We start from the raw sequence: 26,271 nt of genomic DNA, 5'->3' as shown, positions 1-26,271 counted from the left end.
AATTATTATATATTTTTTTAGTCCATTTGTCATGGTAATATATATTTTCTTTAAATTTAGTACTTTTAGATTTTATTAGAATTCTATACGATTCTTTCAATACGTTTTTCTTATAATTATTTTGTTCATAATGGTAATAACTTTTCTTTTTATTTTATATTTTAATAATAAAATTACTAATTAAAATATTATTTTTAAATAAAATGGTAATAAGTTATTATATAGATTATTCTTTATTGAATAGATTCTTCTATTAAAATTCTTATGAACAAGAAAATTCTTTTTAACATTTAATAACCTAAAAAGTCATTTAATCAAGTCAATCACATTTTACTTTGTTTTTTATTTTGGATTTAATAATTCAATAACTGAATTATCACTACTTAATTGTAGATCTGAGTAACAACTACATTCTGGTGATTTTAAATAATTTGCACATTCTTCATCTGTAGAAAATACTAATATTTTTTTAATATATGAGATAGGCCATTTTCCTCTAAAAGAGCGTCTAATTTCATCTATAACTAATGAACGAACAGCAGGTAAGAAATACAATTGTATATAATGAGAAAGTAAAGAAGGGATTTTAGTGTTTTCTAATAATGATGAAATTTCAATAACTTCACCATTTTCAAAGTATTTTAAAAGTTCAATTACAAATTGAACTAATGAAGATTTTTTAATGTCATCAATAAATTCATAAATCTTATTATATAGTCCAATAGTTGTTTTCTTTTGAATAAATTTATGTAAATCAAGTAATAAAATAGAAACACATTCAAAATGAAGATCATCTTTAACGTGAATACATTCATCTAATTCTAATAATTTACTAATACATACAATAAATTCAGTTAAGTTTTGATTTTCAAGTTCTATTTGAATATCATATTGATAAACTTCTCTAGTGAATTGACAATTTAAACCTTGAACTACCATATCTTGTCTAATAGATTTTAATTGATCTGAAATATAATTATAGTCATGATTAGTTTCATATTTTGATTTTACAAACTCAAAAGACTTTTCTAATATATTAAGAGGTCTGATTAATGTTGGGTCAGTATTTTCAACTAATCTTACATATGATTTTTCATATTTTTGGCAAGTTCCAATAATTTTGGTATTTTTTTTATTTGATACCGTTGGAACATCAGGAGTTAGAATAATGGGTGAATGTTGATTTAAGTCACTAGTGGTTATTGGTTTTTTATCAACAATTGGTTGAGAAATTATTTTAATTTCTTCAGGACTGGTTTGTATAGAGTCTTTAAAATTTGGTTGTGAAAGAACTCTTTTTGGTTGAATGATTGGAATATTTTGTTGTGATTGAACAATTGAATTTGCTTCTTGTTTCATTGAAGCTTTTAATTTTTCTTTGTTAAATGATTCTAACAAATTTTGTAATGTGTTTGTTTTAGGTTGGTTAAAGAGACCAATAGTTGAAGATGAAGTGTTAAAAGAATTAAAAACAAAATTTGTTTCTTGTGGTTGTTGTTTTCTTTTTATCTCTTCAAAAATTTCACTTGTTGTTTTATGAACAGTGAATTCTATTGAATTAAAGTCAATAAACTTTTTTGTTGGGAGTTTAGTATAAAAACTGGTATTTTCATTTGGTTTGATTAAAATGTTATCTTCATCATGAGGTTTTTTTTTCATTAATTCTAAGACTGTATATTCATCACATTGTTGGTTCATAAGTCTCATTGCTTCTAAAGTATATCCAACAACAACATGAACATTTGTTTTTTCTAATGGAGTTTCTTTCCATATTTCATTAAAAATTTGTTCAATTTGCATTTTGTTTAAATTGTATTTTTTAGTTATTTTTTATAATTTTATAATTTTATATTTTATATTTTATTATTATAGTAATAATTATTGTTATTATTATTTTATTATTTACTTTGATGTATTTTAATTTGAGATTTAATCTATTAAAAAAGTAAATAAATTATTTTCAAATGAAATTCTATACTTACTGTTCATTATCTTTCTTTATATGAAATTTAAAATTTTTAATTTTTAATTTTCCATGACCTTTAGTTATAGTAGGTTTTGATTGTTTAAGAATATCTTGTTGGTCAAGTTGAGGAAGTAACATAGTATTATCATTATTGTCAATAAACATAAGAGCTAAAGCCATACTTTCACTCTTTGGTCTTTTCTTTTTAATTTCTTCTTTAATTTCTTCTTTTTCTTTATCATCAGCACTAACTAGTTTTAGAGTAGAAGGTGTAAATTGTGTTTTTTTCATTTCACGATTTCTCATATGTTTTTTTTCTACTTCTTTATCTTTTGTTTTTAAATCTCTACGAAAATCTTCCCAAATAGATTTTCTAGCTTTTCTTTTTGGCTTTTCTGGAGTTGATAAATGAACAGTTTTTGTCATTTGATTTAGTAATTTATTCTTGTCATTATTTGAAACGTTTTGATATTGAGGATACAACAACCCTTCAGTATTGCATGTATCACGAAAAATAAGTGGGTAATATTTAATTAAGAATGTACATACTATGGATTGATATTTAATAGATGATATTGCACTTTCCCATGACTCTTTTTGTGAACGAAGTAACGTTGGAGCAATACAAATAGCAACATTATTTGCTTGCATTTTATGTACATCACTGTTAATGGTAAAAACATAAAATAAGTTCATATAGAACGCAAGTATTTTTAAATTTCTTGATGGTAATGTTTTAACTATTGCATGAAATGTATTAATAGCCATACTAAGAGCACTAGATTTTGTGTATTGATCTATTTCATATGTTTTTGCACAGTCAATAAAGAGGTCATAAGATTCGAATGTAATCAATGGTTCTGGTAATTCTCTTAAGAACATTAATATAACACTTGCAACTGCATGAACATCACTTAAAGGATGTTTGATTAATGATAAAAAATCACCTTTTCTTTCAATAGTTTTCTTCATATTATCAGCTAATTGACGTTCTCCAGGTATTCGAAATATTCCTTCAACAATATCTATACTAGTAATTATTTCCTTTCATTATAGAGACAAACTAAGCAAACTTCCCATTATAAATTGTCCTGCATCAGTTAAAAACAATGGAACATCATCAATGATCATACTCAAACTAATTTTATTGATATCAACACCAAATACTCTTGCTATCAATTACTATTACTTTTTCATGTATAAATATTCTTTCTTAACAATTTATAACAAACGTTTATTCTTAGAAAAAAATGAAAATCCAAAAGATTTTCTTCCAAACATTAAAATAATACTTTTTGTAGTTCAGTTTTAACTTAAAACACAACATTTTTAATTTCTTTTTCTTTCTTTATTTGATAAAGACTAATGAATTGATCGAATTTTGTTCAATGGTACTTAATAAATTAAAGTAATGATAATTTTATTATTTTGATTCTTCAAAACAGTGAAAGTTTGAATAGTTACCAATAATAAATCTAAATGTTTTTAATAAAATTGAATAAAAAAATTTAATTATTTCTTTTTGTTTTAAATTCCATCTTAATTTACTTGACGTATTTCTCCATTCACATACTCCATAACTACATTGATTGAATTAAGTTTGTAACACTCATAAAAGTCAGCCTCAGGGAATTGAGGTAATCCTTTAAAGAATTTACTTCCTGAAGAATGTTTTATATCTTCTATCATTTCTTCTAAAGTCATTTCTGGTTGTTTTCCTAGATATAACGCTTCTAAATAACGACCATATAACAAATCTTCTCTACATGTTATTTCATTTCCAGAAGCTACAAACGTTACAAAAGGAGGATGGAGTGCTTTTAAATATTCAATTGTTGCTTGACAATTATTAATGCTACACATAAACACTCTGGTAACTTGTGGATTATTTCTACAAACAACCAGTGATTGAGTTCCTTGTTGAGTGTTATGAATACAAATTTTATTTCTTATTTTTTCTTTATTATTTCTGTATGATAAGTCACAATGAATTGATTACATTAATTATTTTATTTAACAAACATTAATTCTGTTGGTGAATTACCAAAATCAAAACCATCATATTTAATTCCCTGTCTTTCTCCTATCAATAAAACTTCTGGATGATCTTTTTTAGTTTGTAAACTTGTCTCAATGTCACTTTGTGGAATAATTTTTTGAGCATTACACAAAAATAAATGTGCCTCAACTGATGAGGCTCTTAAAACATCAATGACAACACAAACTCCTTTAGCCAATTGATGTTGAGATGGAGATATTATGACATTAGTATTCATATTAAAAAGAATAATCAACTAAAAATAAAAAAGATTTAAATAAAATTTAAATAAACATTTTTTTAGTTTTTTTTAATATCATAAAACTTCTTCAAAAAAAGAATTTCAATTCATTTTTTTTTTATTTACTTTTTAGTTAATCTATTAACCAACCAAATATTCCAATTCTTTATTGGAACTTTTTGATTCGTGCATTCATTATATAACATTGTGTTATCAAACTTCGACGTTGTTGGAAGTACCATTTTAATTGATAATGCCAATGAATTAAATAATACCCTTTTATCAGTTTCATTTTCAACACAAACCATCTCTCTATCATTAAACTTCATTACCAACTCAGCATATTCTTTTTTAATGTTTAAGATAAGGTCTTCTAACTGATTGATGGTTTGTTCATTTTCCATAAGTTTAGTGTCTTTTTCTTCAATTAATTTCTTGAAAGTTGAAAGACTTTCATTTCTTTCTTTTTCAGTTAATTCTTTTTGTTGTCTTTCAATTTCTAATGACTCTCTAAGGGTATTTAACTCTTGTTTTAATTTTAATACCTCTTCATCTTTAGTTTTCTTTTCCAATTCTTTTGTCTCTGACTCTTTCTTTAATGTTTCAATTTCTGTTTTTAATGATTGAATCTCTACATCACATTGGTTTCTAAGCCTTGTTATTTCTTCATTTTTTTCTTCCATTAACTCTTTCATTTTCTTCACTTCATCTCCTTTTGATTCTCCAAGAATAAAAATCTCTCTTTTAAGAGATTGTATTTCTTCTTTTTGAAGTTTATTTTGTTTGTCATTAGACTCTCTTTCTTCTTCATAAGATTTTTTTATTTCTTCAAGATTCTTTTTCAAAGTTAAAATCTCATCTTCCTTTTCTTTCTTTTCTACGTTATGTAAGTTATTTTCATTAGTAAAGTCAATTTTTATTTTTTGAATTTCTTGTTCTTTTTCAGCTAATAAGTTTTGAAGTTCTTCAATTTTTTTATTTTGTTCTGCTTCTTTTTGACTTTCTTGTTGGGTTTTTTCAAGACTAGACTCAGTTTCGTTTTTGGATATAACTTTTTTTGTATCATCAACTTCTTGTTTTGGATTATTAGACTGTTTTTCTAAATGACCTGTTTCAGAAGTTGAATTTATTTTAACTTCTTCTTTTGAAGGATCAACCCTTCTTGGAGTTAAAACATTCATTCTTTTCTTTTGGTTCATAAGACTAATTAATTTTCTCACAATCTCTTGAGTTATATTGATTTTACTTTCCCATTCTTTAAGTTCTTTTAACATTGGATCATTTGTAAGATCACAATTTGTTTCTATATATCCTTTTGGTAATGCAGTCTTTTCGAAATTTGTATACATTATCTCAAGTTGCGAAATCATTCCAATCAGAGTTTTAGCTTCTTCTGGGGTTTCAGTGTTATCAGGACTTTGATACATTTTTTCTGCATTTTTAGCTTGGTCAATCATCTTCTTTAAGACTCTTTCTAACCTATTTTTAAGTTGATTACGAGCACGAACTTTTCTTTCTCTAAGTCCTTGTGCAATCTTTTTTAACATTTCATTATCTTCAAAATGAGTTTCTTTCATAATAAAGAATGTTAAATAGAAATATAAACAATAATCATCAACCGTATTTTCAACAATATTCTCAGCTTTAACTAATTTAGGAACTCTCAATTTAGTGTATCCAATATCAATACATTTTTGAATGTTTTCTAAGTGATTTGAACCCAAACTTTTTAAATCAATAATATCTTTTTGTAAGTAATTGAGTAGTTTTGCTAATAAAACACCTTCTGATAATTCTTTCTTTAAATCAAAATCAGCATTATTAATTTTTAAACTCGATTTAATCCATTTTGCAAAGTGAGCCATTTTAACAGGACAATCTTAAATATTAATTTCTATTTTTCTTTATTAATAAAGAATTAATAAAAACAACAAACTTCCAAGTCTGTATTTATTTAAGATTTGATACATAAATGAAAGTATTCCTTTTCTATCTCCTGCTAATATTTCTTCAGCAGAACTTAAGATCTTAATTCCATCGTCTTTAGCAAATTGAATAACAGCACTTAAATTTTGAATTTTCTCAATATCTTTTAATGGATTTTCAACTGAATTAGGAATATCACATCCACTAAGATTTCTTAATAAACGAATTAAAACTAAACCATCTTTAAGGTCTTTGAGAATATTATGTACAAATGGTTCTTCATTTATAATATAATTAATAAAATTAGTATATGCCTATTCTTATTAGTTATTTTTTTATGTTATTTTAACTTCTTTAACAAACATATAACTGTTGTTCTTCAAGTGATTTAGTTTTAGCAGCTACATTAGCAAGAATAGTATCTGACATAATTTGATTTTTTTCTTTCTTTTAGAGTTTAAGAGTCATACAACAAAACCCTTTTTAGACTTTCCATCAACTTCTGTTTTGAGATAATCAAACATTTGTCCACAATTGATTTCTTTTTAATGGCAATTAATTCTTTTTGTTCCCATTTCTTTTTCTATATTTGATTAACTTTGCATTACTAACAATGACGTGTTCACATTCATTCTTATGAACTAAGACATTATTATTGTTTAAAGCAATAACAAATAATACAAAGAAAAGAACTAAAATATAAAAATGAAAATAGTAAAATTATAGAAAAATAATAATAAAAAATAGTAATAAGCGTTCAAACTATAAAACTATTAAATATAATAGGAAATGGAAGAGTATCAATCATCTGTAAGACAATATAATAATGTTCATTCACGAATGATGACGATGCAAAAAGAACTTTATCGAATAGAGAATGTTATTGATGAATTACAAGTTCAACCAAAAGAAATTTATGTATCATTAGGTAAAGCTTTTGTGTTATCTGATTATGAAACATTAAAAAAAGATATTAAAGAAAAGCGTGACAATTTAGAAAATGATATTAAAAAACTTGAACCAATGGATGCTTCTTTGGCTCAAAAAGTTAATGATGCTCAAGAACGATTGATTAAATCAATGAAAGCTCAACAAAAATAATAAGAATTTAATTTAGTTGATTAAGTTTTTATTCTTTTTCCTTATTTTTGACTAACCAAATCAAAACTACCTTATTAAAAGAATTTAGCTTCTTAAACTTCTTCATGAAAAACTAGTAATTCTTAATCAATGCAATTTGATTTAAAGGAGAGTGAAATTATTAAAGAAGTTACTTCGAGAAATTGTAAGAGGGTTGTACTTCAATTCCCTGAAGGTCTTATTTCTCAAGGTGTTGGTCTTCAACAAAGATTAGAACAACAATTACCAAATGTTGAATTTATATTATACACCGACTATGTTTATGGAGCATGTTGTGTTGATGATAGATTTACAGCTTATATTCACTCAGACTTTCTTGTTCATTTTGGTCATTCACCATTAAGTTTGTTAGTAGGGTTCTTTCTTTTTAAATATATTACTTTTTGGAATATAATTTAATTCTGTTAGTTCCTCCTCATTGCTTAAAAGTTGCAAGTATGTATATACCTGTTGTAGCTGATATTCTTCTTGAACCATTAATAAATAATATTAATAAACAATTGGATAAAAAATTAGACCTTGCAATTGTTGCAACAATTCAATATGAACCATATCTACAACAATTAAAACAATCATTAACTCAATTCAATGTTATTCTTCCTAAAATTGATCCATTACCAGAAGGTATTACTTTAGGATGTACAGTTCCTCCATTAGAACAAAGAGAAATGAGTGTTGTTTTTATTGGAGGAGGACTTTTCCATGCCGAGGCTGTTGCATATAATTATCCAGATAATAAAGTTTATTCATATGACCCAAGAAATCAAACACTTGTTCCTGTTTTTGTTAATAAAGAAAAATTTAAACAAATAATGAAGTTTGTATAATTTATTAAAAAAAAATGAAAGATCGAACTAATAATATAGAACTAAAATTGATACCGCAAGAAAAGAAAAATATATTGGTGTTATTACTAGTACTCTTGGTCGTCAAGGAAATCAAAAAGTTACCGATAATATTATTAATTTATTAGAAAAGAATAATAAAATACCAGTAGTTACTTATGCTGATGAAATATCAACTGCAATATTAGACAGTTATAAAGAGGTTAAGGTTTGGGTCCAAGTTGCATGTCCAAGATTGAGTATTGATTGGGGAGAAGATTTTAGACAAGTTTTAATTACTCCTTATGAAGCATTTGCTGCATTCGATGATAGCGTTAAGGCTACACTTGACTTTATTCCAATGGATAATTGGAGTATTCCAGCAGAAGGGAAATGGTGTGCGTCATATAATTGAATGAGGATAACTCTGCGACTTCCGATATTTTTTGCATTTTTTTAATTTATTAATTAAATATAGAAACTACAATCATTTAAGTTATATAAAATTAGAAATTCTTCATATAATTTGGAATAATCATTATTTTTGTACAATCATAGTCTATTATTAGTGTATTTATTTATTCGAAAATGTCAATATTTTGATTTGAATTAGATAGGATTTATTCTACGACAAAATTAAGAAAGAATGTTAATACTTTAGATATATTTATATCAACTCCCATCATTTCGTCTAGAGACTATACTCTCTCTAATTTAAAACTGAAAATGATCAAAAAATAACAGAAGAATGGAAGAACAAAAAGTTAGTGTAGTACTCTTTGGCTATCTTAATTGTGGCAAAACTACTTTCCTCAAACCACTTCAGTCTCTTCCATTTGATAAACAATATAACCCATCATCAGATAAGGAAACTACTGATGTTGAGCTTCAATATGAAAATGTTACTGTTCAAACAACAATAACTGAGTTTAGTGGAAATGCATTTACTTGTAGCAATAATTTAAGAACTATTGACTTTGGTAAAATGGGGACAATTCATATTTTCTTTATTGCTCAAAATGATGAAGCAACACCTAACTTCTTTGATGGCTTTTCAAGAAGTCCAAACTATGCACTATGTCAGAAAGAAATAATGGTTTTAGTTGTTACCAAAGTAGATCAAAAAGAAGGAAGAGAAAGAAATGTTCAAATACAAGAAACAGCAAAAGAAAATGATGCTCTTTATTATGAAGTATCTATGAAAGAAGATCCTGCTCAAGTTAAAGTAATAATGAATGAAATCCTTAGAAAATATTTTGAACAACAAGAAGACTTAATGTCATTTTCTTTTACTTCTTTTGATTCAATAATGTCTTGTAGAAAAGGATTAAAACACAATCAACATTCTGACAGAAAGTTGCAGTCACAAAAAAAAATCAACAATAGAAAAGTAAAAACAAAAAAATGCATTTTGTTGTAAATTAATATTGTTTTTTATACTAAAATGTTTTTTTTATAAATTAATTACTTTCTTAAAAAAATGCTATATAAAACTATAAATGAATTATAAATAAATCCATTTTTTTAATAAAAAAGAAAAAATAAAAAAAAAGAAAGAAAAAATTCTATGAAATAAATGGAATTTGCTGAGACACAAACTTGTACTCAAGCATGCACACAAGAATGTACTCAAAATTGTACTCAAGTTGATGCTCCTACTCAAAAGTTAAGAAAGCCAAGTGTTTGGGCAACATTACGTGCTGATGATGGTGGTGTTATTACTGTATTACAACTGTCTAAAGACAAATATACAATTGGAAGATCAGGGAATAATGATGTTATTATTAGTAATAATGTGTCCTGTAGTAGAAAACAATGTAGTATAAGAAGAACAGATGATGGGGAAATTTTTTTTGAAGACGAATCTTCAAATGGAACAATGGTTAATGGTACATTAGAGCATAATAACTCTACAGTAGTTACATTACCATGTGAGTTATGTATTGGATCAAAACTTAAAACTTATATTTTTATTGATAATGAAGTTGTATCTTTTTCAGAAAAATATTCAATCATAAAAACACTTGGTCAAGGAACTACTGCTAAAGTTATCCTATACAAAGAAAAAGGATTTGAAAACGAAGAAAGTGATGAACATTCTGTTGCTGTTAAAGTTATTGATAAAAAGAATAAAGCTATTAGTGAAGAAGTTATGAAACCTATTTTAGAAGAAGTTGAAACATTAAAAAAATTACAACATCAATATGTTGTTAAAGTAAATGGAATGTATAATCATGAAACTACAATGTATATTGTTATGGAATATGTTTCTGGTGGAAGTTTACAACAATTAATTGAAAATGAACGAAGCAAAAAAATCAAAAACTCAGATGAAAAAGATCAAGTATTTGGGTTAATTGAGTTAAATAGATGTAGAAAGTTATTTGGTCAAATAATGATTGCATTAGAATATGTTCATGATAATGGAATTATTCATCGAGACATTAAACCTGATAATATTCTTCTTACAAAAGATGGAAATGCTAAATTAGCTGATTTTGGTATTGCCAAAAAAGCAACAATAGAAGGATGTTCTACATTTGTAGGTACATTAGATTATTTAGCTCCAGAGATTAGTACATCTAATTCATATGATCAGGCATCAGATATATGGAGTTGTGGGGTAATGTTATATAATATGTTATTTCTTTTTCCTTTTAAAAAACCAAAAAATATGTATGAATTACAAATTACTGATGATACTCCATTAGAAATAGAATTACTTCTTCGTTGTATTCTTCAAGAAAATCCAATATCAAGACCAAATGCAGCACAAATATTACATTATACTTTTTTACTTCCTATTTTATCTGAATTACATTATCAAACAAAATCAATTTATGTTTCACAAAATGCTATGGAAGAATGCCCCTTTACTCAAAGAGAAGAAAAGTTCAATACTATTTACCCAGAACAACAAACATCTTCTATTGTTTCATATGGTAATGAATTTCTTTCAAAGCCAGCACATACTAATGACTCATTTGAATGTCCTTATTCTAAGAAAATAAAAGACCCTAATGAAAGGGCAAGAAGAAAAACTAAACCTTTATTAGAAGAAGATGACCAATTTATTCATAAAAAAAAGAAAACAAGTTTACTTAACATTTTTCATGATAATAAAAAAAAACATGGCTTTTCTCCTAGAAGTTCAACTTCAACTGTTGTTGATACTGGAATGGATGAAATTCAATTTGATCATTTTAAAACCTTTCAACAAAATGAATTATCTGACCCATCTTTCATTCAACCTTTTTCAAAAGAAGAAATTGAAAAAACACCAGTACTTTCAATGAATGAACAAATAGAAGAAAATTCATTTTCACTTAAATCATTTCAAACTACAATAGATAATATATCCGAAATAGGATTATCTAATGACACGAGATTATTTCAAGGATTGTGATAATAATTATTATTAATTTTTTTTTTTTTAAACTAAAATTTCTTTAAAATATTTTTTATTTAATTTTTGTATTTTTTATAAGTCATTATTTCTAAAAGTAATTTCATCATAATTTCTTGAACCAATTTGACTTCTTTGAGGAAGATTTAATGGAGTATCTACAGCACTAATTATAGAAGTACTTGTATTAACTTCTTTATTATTTTCTGACTGAACTTTTGCTTTTTCTTCTTTTCTAATTTTTTTTTCATCTCTATCATTAACTTGACACTCCAAACTTGAATCTTCATTCTCTTTTCTATTAATAACAATTTGGTATGGAGTAAATCCTCTATCAACTCTTTCTGGAAATCCTCGATGTTTACCAAACATCATTACACAACATATAAATAATTTACAAATAGGTCTAAATCCACCAGAAACAGAATATGCGCCATTTGTCATTGGAAGTGAATATCCTACAGTACCATATGCACTGATAACTTCAAAAAGAATCATGAACTCAGTATATGTATAGTCTTTTCTTAATGCATCTTGTTCACAACAACAAATTAAGAAATAAAATGAATAAAAACAAACCACATCCCATGCTAACATATTTTTTGCTTGATAAACAATACCACTGTCTTGATTAGAATTTTCTTTATGTCTTAAATATGGATTGGTTTCTCTCAATGTAACAGTTATGGGATATGATGATAAATACATAAATCCAATCATCATAACATAACACCCACTTGATATTTTACTAAAATCTAAGAAAGCAAATCCAGCAGTTCTTGTTGAAATACTTTGAGCAAATATATCAATTGTTCTATACCCAACGGGAATATCTTCAAAATTCTTAAAATCAAGTGACATTTGAATAATAAATTCAGAAAATGTAATCATAAGAAATACAATAACTAACCATATAGTTGCTTTTCTTGGGTAAATATGTGTTGAACATCTACGTGGATAACGTAAAATATATTGAACAATTTTATTATAACGTGTACATTTAAGAACAATACCCAATAATTCTATAATTCCTCTTAAAACAATTGGATAACATGTATTTCCTAATACTGTTAATATAGATGTAACGATACTAACTCCAGCATTATTTGAAAAAGACACTAAGCTATTAGATGATAAAACAATTCCACAGTTATTAAATGCTGAATTAGTTTGGTAAAGTGTAAACCAAACCCAATTAACCCCTGTAGCTTCTATTTTATCTTTATCTTTTGCAAATGCAATTAATAAAAGAAGAAATCCTATTATTTGAACAATAATATTATATAACCAAATAACAGCTAGAAGCAATATAGATGTTTTTGTTTCTGTTGAGTTAATATGCCTTGCTTGAGCAATAGCAGCATCAATCACTACTTGAGGAGCAGTCCCTTCTAACGACTTTGTTTGTTTTTTAGTACCCATACGGAACAATTTAATAAGGATGTAGTATGAACTATCTAATACAATAGATCCGATAAAGGTTAATAAATATGAAATAAATTGAATGCCAAATTTTACTTTTGTAAGATCAAAAACTGTTAGTCCACTTCCTGTGTAGGAAGAAACAGCTGTATATAATGCATCAATATAATTTATGTTACTATCAATAAGAATCATAATAATTGCTCCAACAAAACAAAGAGCAGTAAAAAATAAGAAATGCATCAAATAATAATTTAAAAAATTGGGATATATAATTGTTCTTAATCGTGCAACATAATGTCCTAAGTCATGACACGGTAATGTCTTGTCTTCTTTTATTTCATTTTCATCTTCAAAATTATCATCACTTCTTCCTTGTTCATCATCTTCATTACTCCCATCTTTGAACGCTACAACTGGACGCACTCTCTTACTAATTTGATTTGACACTGAGGCAATACTCGTTTCTGATGAATCTTCACTGTTTGTTCCTTTAATCATTTCTGATTGACAACTCTCAGGTTTTATTTGTCCCCATTCACAAGAATCGGAAATTAATGAAGGTGAAACATTATGAGAATACCACCTTGTTGGTTGTGCAACAACACTTTCTTTATCACTTTGAGATTGACCATAAGATTTTGAATCACCTACTTGATTATCCATTTCAATCTCAACAAACTCCTGTTTGTCAGGATGTTTATTAAGTGAAGGAATAACTGGATTTACACTCTCATCATTAACTTTATTTGATTCTGTGTTACCCCTTTCAGACACAACTTTTTCTTCTGGTTTCTGCATACTAGATTGAACAGCTTCTTGAGTTTCATTCAGTTCAGAATGTTTATTACTCATTGTTAAAAGATTGTTTTTGAAATGAGTTTAATTTTAAAACTTCTTTCGTTTCTTTACCAGTTCATTATGATTTTTGTGAAGAACAAAAATCAGAGTATTTTAATTAATCCATAAATCCTCTGTAAAGTTAAGTAAGATAATTTTCATATCCCTTGTTTGTTCACTCAAAAACTTATTCTTTTCATGTCTTTTTCCTTACTTCAGCTCATGGTTTTCAAAAGTTAAAAAAAAGATATACACCCCTTATTGTCCACAACATTGTACCCAAATGAAATTGCAATATAACCTCTTTCAAACACTTCTCTAAGTGTCACAAATTTTAAATTTGACTTACTAAATTTTGATTCAAAAAAAGATTAAAAATACTTCTTAAATTACATAAACTAATGTTTAATAACATAAACTATGAGAAATTATTCATGATAAAATCGAATGTGTTTTGTGTGTCTCAATGGAGTTATTTTGTTTTAAGCTTTGAATAAAACAATTTGAAGAAAAACAGAAACCATTCATCTTTTAACCGTTCCAAACAAAACAAATAGGATTTTTTACTTCATTTAATAACAGACTCTTTACTCAAAAAAAAATAAATTTATTTTCCAAGGAATTAAAAGGATTAATATGGAATGTATTTAAATGAATATCATTCAATAGAAGTAAAGAAAGAGATACAAAAAGTAATATAAAGATTATCCTTTGAATATTTAAATGTTTGTCACAATAAATAATTATAATACAATGAATGAATAATATCTTTATTTTTTGGTTGATAACCAAATGTAATTAAAGGATATATTTGATAAATGACTGGTATTTTTCATAAATATTTTGCTTTTAAAAAAATGAAAATGGAATTTAATATTTGTTTAAATAAATAAATTCTATTAATACAATTAATATTCTCTGTATGAAACACAGTTAGTTATTTGGTTATTTTTATTTGATTAGAGTTATATTAGTCATTATTAATTGGGAAATTAAAGCCAAGTTTTTTGATAATAACTGCTAACATGTAATGAAAATAAAAATAACTTATGACAATACTTCAGTCAATTCTATTCTTTTGGTATTTAATTGAATTGTGTATTGTTTAAAAAGAACAAAAAGATGAATGACAATTACCCCCTTATGTCTTGAAATACTACTATTGATCTTTTTATTTAAATTGGAAAAGTAGGATTATAATTAAACATGAAATACAATAATTATTTCATACAAAGATTCTTTACTTCTAAAAAAGGTTCATTAGTTTATTTGAAAGTTATATTACAACATCTCAACTAATAGATGAAGTATCATAATATCCCTATTCTCCTTCTTAGTAGTCTTGTTGAAATATCTTATATTTATTATTCTTTAAAATTAAACCTCTTTAACCATATTAACCAATAATAGTTGTTTATTGCCAACTCTTTAAAAACCTTAAAATATCTCTGGTGGGAGTATAGTCTTAAATTTCTATTTATTACAACCCATACATTATTTTTATTACAATAACACCAACTTTCTCTGATTTATTGAACTTCAAAAATGATGTAATTCAATAAAGATGAGTTGGTATTTCTAATGATATAAAAAACAATAAAAAATATTAATTTTTATCAGGGATGTAAAACCATTTTGAAAAGAGTCAAACACATCTATTACTGATTGTTGATGTATTTCAAATACGATAATATTCTCAATGCTACACACACCTACATAAAGAGAAATTACAAAAACAAAGAGAGTAGCATAAATAAATCAATTAAATTATCTACAACATATATATGAGAAAATTAATGAAGAAGTTGATGAATGTCTTTTGACACTTCTTTTAAAACATCACCATATTCTTTCACTTTCGACTCATCAAAGTACTTATCCATCACGTCATACAATGTAGATGATATGTATTTTAAGGAAATAGTATCTGAATGAGGAGAACTACGAAGAGCTTTTTTGTCCTTTTTATAACCACTTTTTACATTATTAATTTTATCTCTTATTTGAGTGGAAGTTTTATTGATTCCCATATCAAGAGCAACAGAAGCTGCAATTGTTTTATACATTTCATGTAATGACATAACTGATGGTTCAGTATATTTCCAATAAAAATATTTAAGCAAGACATAAACAGTAGAACGTTCAGTCCAAGCTCTAGAAGACATCATTTCATCTGCAGTTAATTCAAAATTCTTTCCTTTATATAATTTCTTAAATAAAGATTGATCTCTCTTTTCATAAAATTCATTATCTGCACTATCAATAATATAGCAATTTGATGGTAATTGTACCCATTGAAAAGCTGACTTTCTACAACTCTCGGGTTGTCTTTTCTGTTTAATAGGCATGTCCATCATTCTTTTACATTTAATATGAGTTCCTCAAATGATCCTTGGATCTTCTATTCTCTTCTTGTCATTGTTCATATTTTTCTCATTCCCTTTGTAACTTTTGATTAGAAGTTTGTTGATTCTTGCCGAATCTTCCTACTTTTTTCATTTTATTTATGTTTTTATTTCACAAATTTGTGATTTTTCAAGTTCTTCATTATATTTCTTCTTTATGATTCTACAAGTTCGTTTGTTGCTTCTATTATTCCTATTTTTAGTTAATTCTTCTTATTCTCCTAATTTTTCGGGAAATCATTTCAGCAATTTAATAAAACGATACTTTTCTAATTATATTTTCATTAAAAAATCAATGTTTGACGGGTACTTTAATAAACGTCCTTTAATACAATATAAGTTGTCTTAAAAATAAGATGGGGCAATGAAATAACCAACACTTGTCTGATTTATTCAAATACCCATAATGGAAGTTGAACAAAATTTTAAATACTATAAAAATATTGTTCAAATCAATAAATAAAGGAATAAAATAAAATTCAAAGAAAAGTATATAGGAAAATAAAAAGAATTGAATGAATTAATTAGTCTTAACCCAAGCAGCATAATCATATCCATCACCTTTTTGTGGAAGATTAGCTTTAACATATTCAATTTGTTCAGCACTCATACCAGCTTTTTGCATATCAGTTTCAGTAATACTATCTTTACCAGCAGCAATAGTAGAGAAGATTTCATTAAGTTGTTCTGGTGATGGATTTTCATCGTTCTTTTCTTTCATGTATTGGACATAATTATCAAATGAAACACCATTTTCTCCTTTTGTAACATTATTATAAATAGCATCATATTGTGCATCTTCTCCTCCAGTGAAATCAATATCAATTAATCCCATTGAACTTAAGCATGATCTAAATTCAAGTTTATCAAGAATTCCATCATGATTTCCATCAAATGCATCAAAGCTTTGTTTGAATTCTTGCATTTGTTCAGCAGTAACTCCACTAGATGCTTCATTAATTTGGGCTTCAATATAAACAATCTTCTTTTCAAACATAGAAACTGTTTGTTCATAATTAAATTGAAGATCATCAAATGATACATCAGTATATTCATTATCTTCAATATTAGCATCTTCACATGCCTTTTCTGCTTCTTCAATTGGTGGAAGTTGTGCTTCAACTTGTTTTAATTCTTCTAATTTTGCTTTTAATGTAGCTACTTGTTCTTCTAATGGGGCTTCACTTGTCTCATCTGTAACAAATGTTCTATATTCATTAATCTTTGCATCAGTTGCATTAGCTGGATCTGCAAATGCTTTTCTAAGTGCAATAAGACAATTTCTCATAGCAGTATTTAATTTAGATCTTAATGCTCTTTCAGCTTCTGAAATATTTGCAATATATCCTTCAAGACTCTTTGGATCAAGTCCTTCTGGTGCAACATAAACTGGTCTTTTCATTCCTCTTAATTTTGAATTAATTTGACCAAATAATGTAGCAAGATCACCTTGTTCTTTAATAAAGGCTCTTTTATCTCCTTTTCTATAATTTTTAGTTTCATTAATTTGTTCTTTGACTTGATGATATTCATCTGATGGTTCAACTCCATTCATTTTATTAATAGCTGCTTCAATATTTTCTTTAAGTGCTTGTGCTCTTTGTTCATAATCATGAACCATACCTTCTGTAGCTCTAAGGAAATCAAGGAAATTACCAGCTCTTTTACCAGCTTTTTCTACTTGATCATTTGAACTGAATACTTTATATAAAGCAGCAACGTATGTCATAACTGATCTTTCATCTGGTCTTGGCATATTAACAATATCATCAACATCAAGTAATTTTGGAATACCAAGTTCTTTTTCTGCAACATCAAATGCTTTTTCTAAATTAGCTCTATCATCTTCTCCAACTGTTTCCCAATCTAATAAATCTGGTCTATGTCTATGAATAAGAGCACAGAAAACTTTTCCATCCTTAAATGATTCTGAAAAGTTTTCTACTTTAACTGGATATGGTTCACATTTCTTTTGACACCATAATAATAATCCTTGTTTAGCACTTAATCCTTCTGCTGAAAGTTCTGAAATAGCAAATCTTAAAATAAGTGTCCAAACAAGTCCAAGTGTTAATTTAACATTTCCATCAACAATATCAGTTGGTCCAATACCTGTTAATTTAACATCTCTTGATTGAATAAATCTTAATGCTTTATCCAAATTTTCTGTCATTTGAATTCTCATTTTTGGATTAGTAACACATTTAATAGTTGTTTCTCCAATAATTTCTAAAAGTGCACATAACTCTACTCCATTCTTAAAGTCAGTAGTAACATCATTAATTTTTCTTCCTTTTTTTGCAAGATGCATATTGACCCATTTAGTAAAGGTCTTAATTTGTACTTTTTCCCATTGAGCAACTAACTCACTATCAGCCATATTTTTTTTACCTTTTTAAGATTATTTCTTTCACCTTTTTATTTCAAGTTCTCACTACGCAAAACTCTAATCTCATTATTCTTAAGAAGATTCTTTTTCGCCTCTTTTTTTCTCTTTGTTTGATAGATTTTTTTTTCTGTTTTGTTTCCACATCAACAATTTTATTATAAATTATTATTAATTTGGTTTATTATTGATAATGATGAATTTCAGAAGATATGAATCGACACGTGTCATTTCAATGAAGTATAAAAATAGAGCAAATCTTGTTTTTATGAAATTCTTTTAGATTATTACTCTAAATAAACAATTTACGTTATATATATCAAACTTTTAGAATGAAAGAGAAAAGACAATGGAATTATTGTGTTTTAGCTTGTGATTGTTGATAAAGTGGATCAAGAAATGGAATATTATAAACATTTGATACATGAACATACCATAAAGGTATTCCTAGCAGGAAAGTGCCACCTATAAAGTTTCCAATTGAAACTGGAATAAGATTATTTAATATCCATTGACCTAGGGTAAAATTACCACCATACATATGGCTGAGAGATAATAAAAACATGTTTCCAACACAGTTCTCAAATTCAAGACTAGCAAATGTTAACACTAAGAATGAAATCACAACTAACTTGGATAAAAGGTCTTTTGCACTTGCAGAGAAATAAACTGCGCAACATACAAGCCAATTACAACCTATACCACTTAATAATGCTCTTCCCCAATTCATTGCTACCTTAGTTTCTCCAATCTGTTTTACTGCACTAAGATACATTGGAGATTCAAATGATCCAAGAAGCTTTCCAAAATAAGTAGAAACAAAGATAGAACCAACTAGATTGCCAAAATAGACAACAAAATGAGTCTTGAAAAATAACCATCTAGAATATGCCCCTTCCATAAATCCAGGAATAAGAAAAGCACAATTAGAAGTGAAAAGTTCTCCACCACAAAGTACAACAAGATTGAGACCAACACTATTAAAAAATCCAAAAACTATTTTTTGAATACCAATGTCAGATGATGGAATTCCTTTTCCAATAGTAATAGAAAGTAATCCTCCAACAGAAAGAAGCATACCTGCAAGCACTGATAAAGAAAACATTTTCATTATTGGATATGTTGCTTTAGTTTTTCCAATTAACACAAGTAATCTTGAAGTATCTACAGGAGCTATATAATTTGAAGATATAACTGGAATTTGAGTGTTTGGTTGAATTGAGAAAAAATGTTTATTAATATTTCTCTTCTCTAACTCTTCTATAGCAACAACTTCTTTTTGTTGTTTACTACAATCTATCTGCTGCTGTTCTTTCATTTCTTCTTCATATAATTCTCTTGGATCTTGTTCAACCTCTGTTTCATCTTCACATACTGACATCATTTCAATAGCTATTTCATCTGCTCTTGGCTTTTCTCGTGGCATTAAGAATAAGCTATACCAAATCTAAATGAAAGAAGTATAAGGATTTTACTGAAATAGAATTTAGAATAATAGGGTTTCTATAGGAATGTATCTAACGAATAGAATTTCGGCACTTCGAAAATAACCAAAAATCTGAAAGATATTCTATTGAATTTCAAATGCTTTACAATCTGTTGCAATAATTATTAAAATAATTGAAACAAAATATTGAATTAGTTCTTCGGTTCAATAATAGAATAACGATTCCTTGAAAGATCTACAGCATCAATTATCTGCATTATCAAATCAGCACAATTAGTTTCAATATTTTTGCCTTCTATTAATTTATTCAATTTAATTTCTTTAGTAAATAACTTTACTAACAATATTCTTTCTATCTTTATAAAAAACTTAGACTCTGAAGGTATTGTTCTAGAATGTAAAACACAATTACTTATAATTAATGTAATACACTCTTCTGGATGAGTTGTGATCAGTTTAATCTCCCCTTCAATACCTTCAAGTAATTCTGAATTTATTGATACAGAAAGAAGATTAACAAAAGAATAAAGTGGTAATGAGTCAATATCAACTGCAGGATTTAATGGCTTTTGATAAAAACTTTCTCTTAGTTCCATTGCACCAGTGGAATAACTATATTTAAATGCTAATGACTCTTGAACATAACTTAATTGGTCATATGTTTGAGCAAGTAAATTTCTAGCACGAAGGTTTTTGGGGTTACAGAAAACTAAATGATTTAACACAGTTACAGCCCAGTTATAGTCTCCATTATCAAATGCCTCTTTACCAATCAGGAAAGCTTTTTCTTCTCCTCCAAAGCATTGGACATATTTTCTTGCTTGTTCTTTTGGAGGAAGTTCATTTAAATGCGCAGGATTACCATCATACCATCCAAGATATAATTGGTATTGGGATTTAATATTAAATGATAAAACACCATAAAATTCTCTGCAACAAAACTTGTTTGCTAAGGATGGTGGTAGTTTGACTAATTGAGCTATTTCATTTGGTGAATATCCAAGATTAGCATAACGAAGGGTTTGGTCATGAATGTATTTATACAAATCTCTGTTTGTTTTCCAATATTTAACAATTTTTTCATTTCCATATAAAGGCCAGTTATGACAAGCAAAATGAATTTGAACATCTTTGCCATACTTTACAATGGTATTATCTATGTATTGACTCCAAACTTTTCCACTTCTAACTTTAGCTCCTCTTGGAGTTAGTAAATTGTGCATAGTTTGTGGCATATTATCGGCACAACAAAGTGCATGAAATTCAGGTAAGTAGAACATCATATTTGCAGGTGCTTCTGTGTTAGGAGTAGGAATAAAGTCAAAAGTAATTCCATCAATTATATAAGTACTATCTTTTTTGATAATTATTGTATGAGACGAGTATGGTATTGAAACACTCTTCTTTTGATTTGGATTTAATCCATTTCCACTTGACTTTGTCTTTGATTCATTAAGGCGTGTTCCATACATATATTCTGCTCTTCTTGACATAGCACTTCCAGCAAATATACTTTCGTCAAATAATGATTCATAAAAAGTTTCTGGAATATACAAAGGAGTGTCATGTGTTGCTACTGCATCATATCCTCCAAAGTGGTCAAAGTGTGAATGGGTTATAACAACAGCAGATACAGGAAGGTCTTCTACAGTAGATTTTATTAATTCAAATGCTTTATTTGAAGAATCTATAGTTGACATACAGTCTATGATAATCCATCCAGTTTGTCCTTTTAAAGCAGTTAAATTTGCAATATCAAGAGATTCTGCACGTACTTGGTATAATTTGTTAGGAATAACTTCATAAACTCCCTCTAGTTTGTCTATAAATGACTTCTTCCAGAATGAAGGATTAACCGTGTCTGGACATTCTCTATTAATCTCAGCAATGCTTTTCCTTGACTTAATAATATCTTCAAATTTCATTTGGGTTTTAACACCATTTAAATTTGCAAAATATCCTCTAAATGCATCCAAATACTCCTCTTCTTTAGAAATGTCATATTCTTGAAGAAACTTTTTGTTTGTTTCTATTGTAAATTGAGAAGCCATTTTTTTAATGAATGAGGAGTTTTTTGAAATAGTTCCAATAAATATATTCAAATAACTCCACATATCAAGTTTTTTGAACTTTCTTCTAAATAAAGTCAAATAACTTCATTAATATTACAAAAAACTTAACTTTTCATATATTCATTTTCTGCATTTTTAATAGTTTTTTAATATATAAGAAAATTCAAAAAATTAAATCTAAATTCTTGCTTTAAATACATCAAAAAATAAAAGATGTTGTAATAAAACAAATAATTAAGTATTAATAGAATTGGGTTTGATTGTTACTGGATCAACTGAGACTAATCTCATCTATGGTCTTTCTTCTAGCAGCTTTACTGTACATGTTTATATATGATAAAGTTTATACTCAATTACATCTTTTATACTTCTAGCGATATTGTTTTTTTTAACTTCTTTAATATTATCTATTTCAAATTTGTATTCAATTATTTCAAATTACTGCTGGTATTAATTTTCTATTTTCTTTATTCTTTATTTCTTTTTAATCATTTCTTTTATTCAATTATCTCAATTATTATTGTGGCACACATTAATCATATCATTTATTATATTACTTTTATTCTTTTTGTTTATTACTTATATTTTATCTTTGTATTTTTTCTTTTATTGAAATTGTATAATGTCTATTCATGGTGCTTTCCAGTTACTTATTCTCATTATACTTAAATTTAATTCATTTAATGTTATAATGACACTATCATAATTTCTATATCTTTCATTCCACGATGTGATTTGTTTTATTTTCAAATTCTCTTTATTTAATATCACTTGTGTTTCATATAACGATTTCCAATATTCTAAAGTAATATCGTTATTTGGGTATATTTCATTTTTTGGGTCTTCCTTATTCTAATTTTCTTATTAGAATCAATCATGATTTTATTTGTATTGATTCTGATTATTTCATCTTTATTAAATTTAATTCTTTCTTTAATCATTGTCATCATATATTTTAGGTACTTTATTCTTTCTAGTGCTTTGACTTTTATTCCTTCTTCATCATGTTCATTTAATTTCATGTTGCACTTTATTCTGTACAATTTCATTGACCAAATCTTCTAGTCTATTGATTTTCTTTAGGATTTCTTTTATTTCATCAAATTTGTCTCTTATTATTTTATTTTGGAGATAGAGGTGCATAATCATTGAAATATTCATATCATCTTGCAGATCCTGCATTCTGCTTCCTGACCATATCCATCTATTATTAATTTCCATTATTAATCGGTCAACCTCTTTTCTTTTCCAGTAGTAATTAATGTTTGAACATTTTTCTACTTTCATTTCTTTTATTTTATTGATGAGAGTGTTAAGATATTCTTCATCAATTTCTGTAGAGTTATTCTTTAATATGATGTTTTTTATTATTGAATTACACTCTACTCTTCCTTCTATTATATCATTTATTTTCACTTTAATGTATTGTTTAGTGCTTTCTTTTATTTTATGTGACATTTTAATATATTTAATATATTCATTTTCATTATTGACATTAATGTTTATCATTTTTATTATACTTTCTATTTGTTCCCATCTTAATTTCTTATATAATTTCTTATTCAACCAATTAATTGCAAAACAATACAACACTTCAATTAAAATTTTCTGTTTCTTTCTTTTGTTGTATTTATTCTTGTATTTTCATTGTACTTTGTTTGTTATTTATTATTCTTGCAATTTTACATATTTCATTCATTTCTTTATTTGCGTTTTGTTTTTAATTTCTTCTTCAATTATTTTAATGTCTTCTTCTTCAATGTCTTTTGTTTTTTCTTCTCTAAACTCTTCTTTAGTTTTTTCAATTATCTTATTCTTTTTTATTGAATATATTTCTTAAAGAATGTCATAATATATTTTTCTTTTATCTTCTTACTTCTTATGTATTTCTTCATACTTCCCTTTATTCCATTCACTTGTTATTCTTTTTATTCTTTCTTGTTTATCATTTATTGTTAATCATTTATATTTGTTATTTGTATAATCTTTCTTATTATTATTGTATTTACATTGTTTCTTATTCGTTCTTTGTTCTTCTTTGTGTCTTTCGTCTTCTAATCCATTTTCCTTGGTATTTCATTTAACAATATTGTTATGATGAAATTTATTGATATTGACATTCATTCTTTTATATGACGTTGAATTTCTATTTCTTGTTTGCTTTTCTTTACAATATGCATTGATATTACACAATAACTATTGCATTAAAATTTGATGTATTTCTTTTATTGGAAAAGGATCTATAATAAAATGAAATGAATAAACATTTTATTTGTATCAAAACATTGAATTAATTCATTATGAATAAAATGAATATGATAATAGAAATAAGAATAGTAAACAAATAAAGAAATGATAAAATATATCAACATATTTATTTATTGTTTATTCATTCTTATTCTCTATTTAATCGTTAATATTCAAAACACAATAAGAAAGATAAATAAGAATAACACAACATAAAATAAAAAAGAATATGAATAAAATATATAACAAACAATAATAAACAAGAAATAACAAATGATGCATCTAAATAAATAATAAATTAATGATTAATGATTCTAACCTATTGTTCAAGTGAGAACTTCTTCCAATCCTTCATCTTTCGTAGAATCTACTTCTTCTTATTCTTCTACATCTCTGTAATTCTCAATATTATTCACCCCAATGTTTCATAATATCTTTCATATTTGTTATTACAATATCTTTTACCATTATTTCAAATGTAATTATAATTCATTTCTTAACAATCTAACTCTTTCTTTATTAATCAATCCTCCTATTGTTATTACAAATGGAATGATTATTACTCTTATTAGTCTTTCTATCTTTCTAATATATTCTTGTAAATTCATATACATATTTATTTTATCTGTAAATGTTTTAAATATATTCTTCTCTCTTACTATTGTCATGTTTATGATTAATGTCTCCTTTTTCTTTAAATCTATAACATAAATAACTAGTTTTTATGGAATTTGCCTTCACTTCTGTTTACTATTTCTTGATTCTAAACTATAAGTATTTTATCTTTCTCTATTCTTCTTTTCTTATTATTAATTTCTTTGTATTTTCTTCTTCTCTTTTTTTCTTTATTTCTTCTTCTTTATATATCTCTTATTTAACTTTTAAACCTCTCAATATATATTCTCCAAATAGGACAATAATAAAAATAAAACAAAATATTTTTTTTTTTCAAAAAAGAAAGTGTAATTGGTATTAACTTCTTTCATTTTGTAAGCTTATTTCACTTATCAATCATTTCTGTTACCATTTCTCTAATTTGTTTTAATTTGTCATTGACTTGTACCTCCTTCTCATTAACTTGTTTTTCTTTATCATTAACTTGTACCTCCTTCTCATTAACTTGTTTTTCTTTATCATTGACTTGTACCTCCTTCTCTTTGACTTGTTTTTCTTTATCATTGACTTTTTGTAATTTAGTTTTATGCGTAGTTTCACGGATACTATCATTTATGATGGAATTATCGATAAGTATTTTTTGAGTTTTTTTGATAGTTTGCATTAACATGTTTTTGTCTTCAAGATAATGTTTCTTCAGTTCATCAACTTTGTTGCTAAGAGGCACTGTTTTGTCTGGTCTTTCTTTGACTAAATAACAGTCACCGATTTCGTTATACCCCCAATGTTCCTTTTCCTTTGTTTTTAAAAGATATTTGTCTGTATTAAGCATTTCCATAAGAACAGAAAACTTTCTTCCACTTGGATGAGTGAAAAATTCACAACCTTTGATGTTGATATATAAGTCATCACCTTCTCTCCAACAGTATTTGTGTGGGAAGATTCGAATAGTAAATGTATAGTCTCCAACCTTCACTTGTTCATTGTCTTTGACTCCTGTGTGAATAGGAACATGTAACTCTTCCGTTACCAATCCATGATTTAATTGAATACGTTTTTTCGTACCTAAAAAACTTTCTTCTAAAGGAATCCAAATAGTAAATGTGTTTATTTCTTTTTCCATTTCATCAATAATCTTTAAGGCAGTGTTTATTTCATTCTGAAGTGTCTTTGTGGTAGTTTGTTCTTTAGCAAGTTCAGATGTAATTGTTGTATTGACTGTTTTCATTTGATTTAATTCAGCATTAACATTTTGAATTTCTTTATCTTTTTGATTAATAATTTCTTGTTGTGCTT

The 26,271-nt window shown here is 26.4% G+C and overlaps 12 protein-coding genes across 12 annotated transcripts, besides 4 other annotated features; 4 read left to right on the top strand and 8 right to left on the bottom strand.

Moving 5' to 3' along the window:
- Window positions 1-342: 342 nt before the first annotated feature.
- EHI_199100 (SAC3/GANP family protein) lies at window positions 343-1,800 on the bottom strand (the record flags this gene model as incomplete). The annotated part of the gene is made up of 1 exon (XM_648201.1): window positions 343-1,800. One exon carries the CDS (start codon window positions 1,798-1,800, stop codon window positions 343-345), a length of 1,458 nt encoding a protein of 485 aa, XP_653293.1.
- Window positions 1,801-1,978: 178 nt separating this feature from the next.
- Window positions 1,979-3,247, bottom strand: EHI_199090 (RhoGAP domain containing protein; the record flags this gene model as incomplete). Its single annotated transcript, XM_648200.2, has 3 exons — window positions 1,979-2,991; window positions 3,040-3,138; window positions 3,199-3,247. 3 exons carry the CDS (start codon window positions 3,245-3,247, stop codon window positions 1,979-1,981), a joined length of 1,161 nt encoding a protein of 386 aa, XP_653292.2.
- Window positions 3,248-3,505: 258 nt separating this feature from the next.
- EHI_199080 (2-phosphosulfolactate phosphatase, putative) lies at window positions 3,506-4,242 on the bottom strand (the record flags this gene model as incomplete). The annotated part of the gene is made up of 2 exons (XM_648199.1): window positions 3,506-3,935; window positions 3,989-4,242. 2 exons carry the CDS (start codon window positions 4,240-4,242, stop codon window positions 3,506-3,508), a joined length of 684 nt encoding a protein of 227 aa, XP_653291.1.
- Window positions 4,243-6,960: 2,718 nt separating this feature from the next.
- On the top strand, window positions 6,961-7,272 carry EHI_199060 (uncharacterized protein; the record flags this gene model as incomplete). Its single annotated transcript, XM_648197.1, has 1 exon — window positions 6,961-7,272. One exon carries the CDS (start codon window positions 6,961-6,963, stop codon window positions 7,270-7,272), a length of 312 nt encoding a protein of 103 aa, XP_653289.1.
- Window positions 7,273-7,401: 129 nt separating this feature from the next.
- On the top strand, window positions 7,402-8,550 carry EHI_199050 (diphthamide synthesis protein, putative; the record flags this gene model as incomplete). The annotated part of the gene is made up of 3 exons (XM_648196.1): window positions 7,402-7,654; window positions 7,720-8,128; window positions 8,178-8,550. 3 exons carry the CDS (start codon window positions 7,402-7,404, stop codon window positions 8,548-8,550), a joined length of 1,035 nt encoding a protein of 344 aa, XP_653288.1.
- A 333-nt stretch (window positions 8,551-8,883) lies between these two features.
- Window positions 8,884-9,555, top strand: EHI_199040 (uncharacterized protein; the record flags this gene model as incomplete). Its single annotated transcript, XM_648195.1, has 1 exon — window positions 8,884-9,555. The coding sequence occupies one exon, from the start codon at window positions 8,884-8,886 to the stop codon at window positions 9,553-9,555; it is 672 nt and encodes a 223-aa protein (XP_653287.1).
- Window positions 9,556-9,711: 156 nt separating this feature from the next.
- Window positions 9,712-11,541, top strand: EHI_199030 (protein kinase, putative; the record flags this gene model as incomplete). Its single annotated transcript, XM_648194.1, has 1 exon — window positions 9,712-11,541. The coding sequence occupies one exon, from the start codon at window positions 9,712-9,714 to the stop codon at window positions 11,539-11,541; it is 1,830 nt and encodes a 609-aa protein (XP_653286.1).
- Window positions 11,542-11,616: 75 nt separating this feature from the next.
- Window positions 11,617-13,818, bottom strand: EHI_199020 (high-affinity potassium uptake transporter, putative; the record flags this gene model as incomplete). Its single annotated transcript, XM_648193.1, has 1 exon — window positions 11,617-13,818. One exon carries the CDS (start codon window positions 13,816-13,818, stop codon window positions 11,617-11,619), a length of 2,202 nt encoding a protein of 733 aa, XP_653285.1.
- A 1,778-nt stretch (window positions 13,819-15,596) lies between these two features.
- Window positions 15,597-16,157, bottom strand: EHI_199010 (uncharacterized protein; the record flags this gene model as incomplete). Its single annotated transcript, XM_648192.2, has 1 exon — window positions 15,597-16,157. One exon carries the CDS (start codon window positions 16,155-16,157, stop codon window positions 15,597-15,599), a length of 561 nt encoding a protein of 186 aa, XP_653284.2.
- Window positions 16,158-16,711: 554 nt separating this feature from the next.
- Window positions 16,712-18,588, bottom strand: EHI_199000 (calponin homology domain protein, putative; the record flags this gene model as incomplete). The annotated part of the gene is made up of 1 exon (XM_648191.2): window positions 16,712-18,588. The coding sequence occupies one exon, from the start codon at window positions 18,586-18,588 to the stop codon at window positions 16,729-16,731; it is 1,860 nt and encodes a 619-aa protein (XP_653283.1). The 3' UTR covers window positions 16,712-16,728.
- Window positions 18,589-18,949: 361 nt separating this feature from the next.
- EHI_198990 (formate/nitrite transporter family protein, putative) lies at window positions 18,950-20,020 on the bottom strand (the record flags this gene model as incomplete). Its single annotated transcript, XM_648212.1, has 1 exon — window positions 18,950-20,020. One exon carries the CDS (start codon window positions 20,018-20,020, stop codon window positions 18,950-18,952), a length of 1,071 nt encoding a protein of 356 aa, XP_653304.1.
- A 212-nt stretch (window positions 20,021-20,232) lies between these two features.
- EHI_198980 (alkyl sulfatase, putative) lies at window positions 20,233-22,092 on the bottom strand (the record flags this gene model as incomplete). Its single annotated transcript, XM_648211.2, has 1 exon — window positions 20,233-22,092. The coding sequence occupies one exon, from the start codon at window positions 22,090-22,092 to the stop codon at window positions 20,233-20,235; it is 1,860 nt and encodes a 619-aa protein (XP_653303.2).
- A 244-nt stretch (window positions 22,093-22,336) lies between these two features.
- Window positions 22,337-22,550: a repeat region.
- A 179-nt stretch (window positions 22,551-22,729) lies between these two features.
- Window positions 22,730-23,776: a repeat region.
- Window positions 23,717-24,355: a repeat region.
- A 299-nt stretch (window positions 24,356-24,654) lies between these two features.
- Window positions 24,655-25,266: a repeat region.
- Between the last annotated feature and the right edge of the window lie 1,005 nt (window positions 25,267-26,271).

This window comes from Entamoeba histolytica, genomic scaffold (assembly GCF_000208925.1).
Source record: "Entamoeba histolytica HM-1:IMSS scf_1104750519283 genomic scaffold, whole genome shotgun sequence".
Lineage (NCBI taxonomy): Eukaryota > Evosea > Mastigamoebida > Endamoebidae > Entamoeba > Entamoeba histolytica.
Note: the sequence above shows the minus strand (reverse complement) of the source record. Positions and strands in the feature narration are given on the sequence as shown.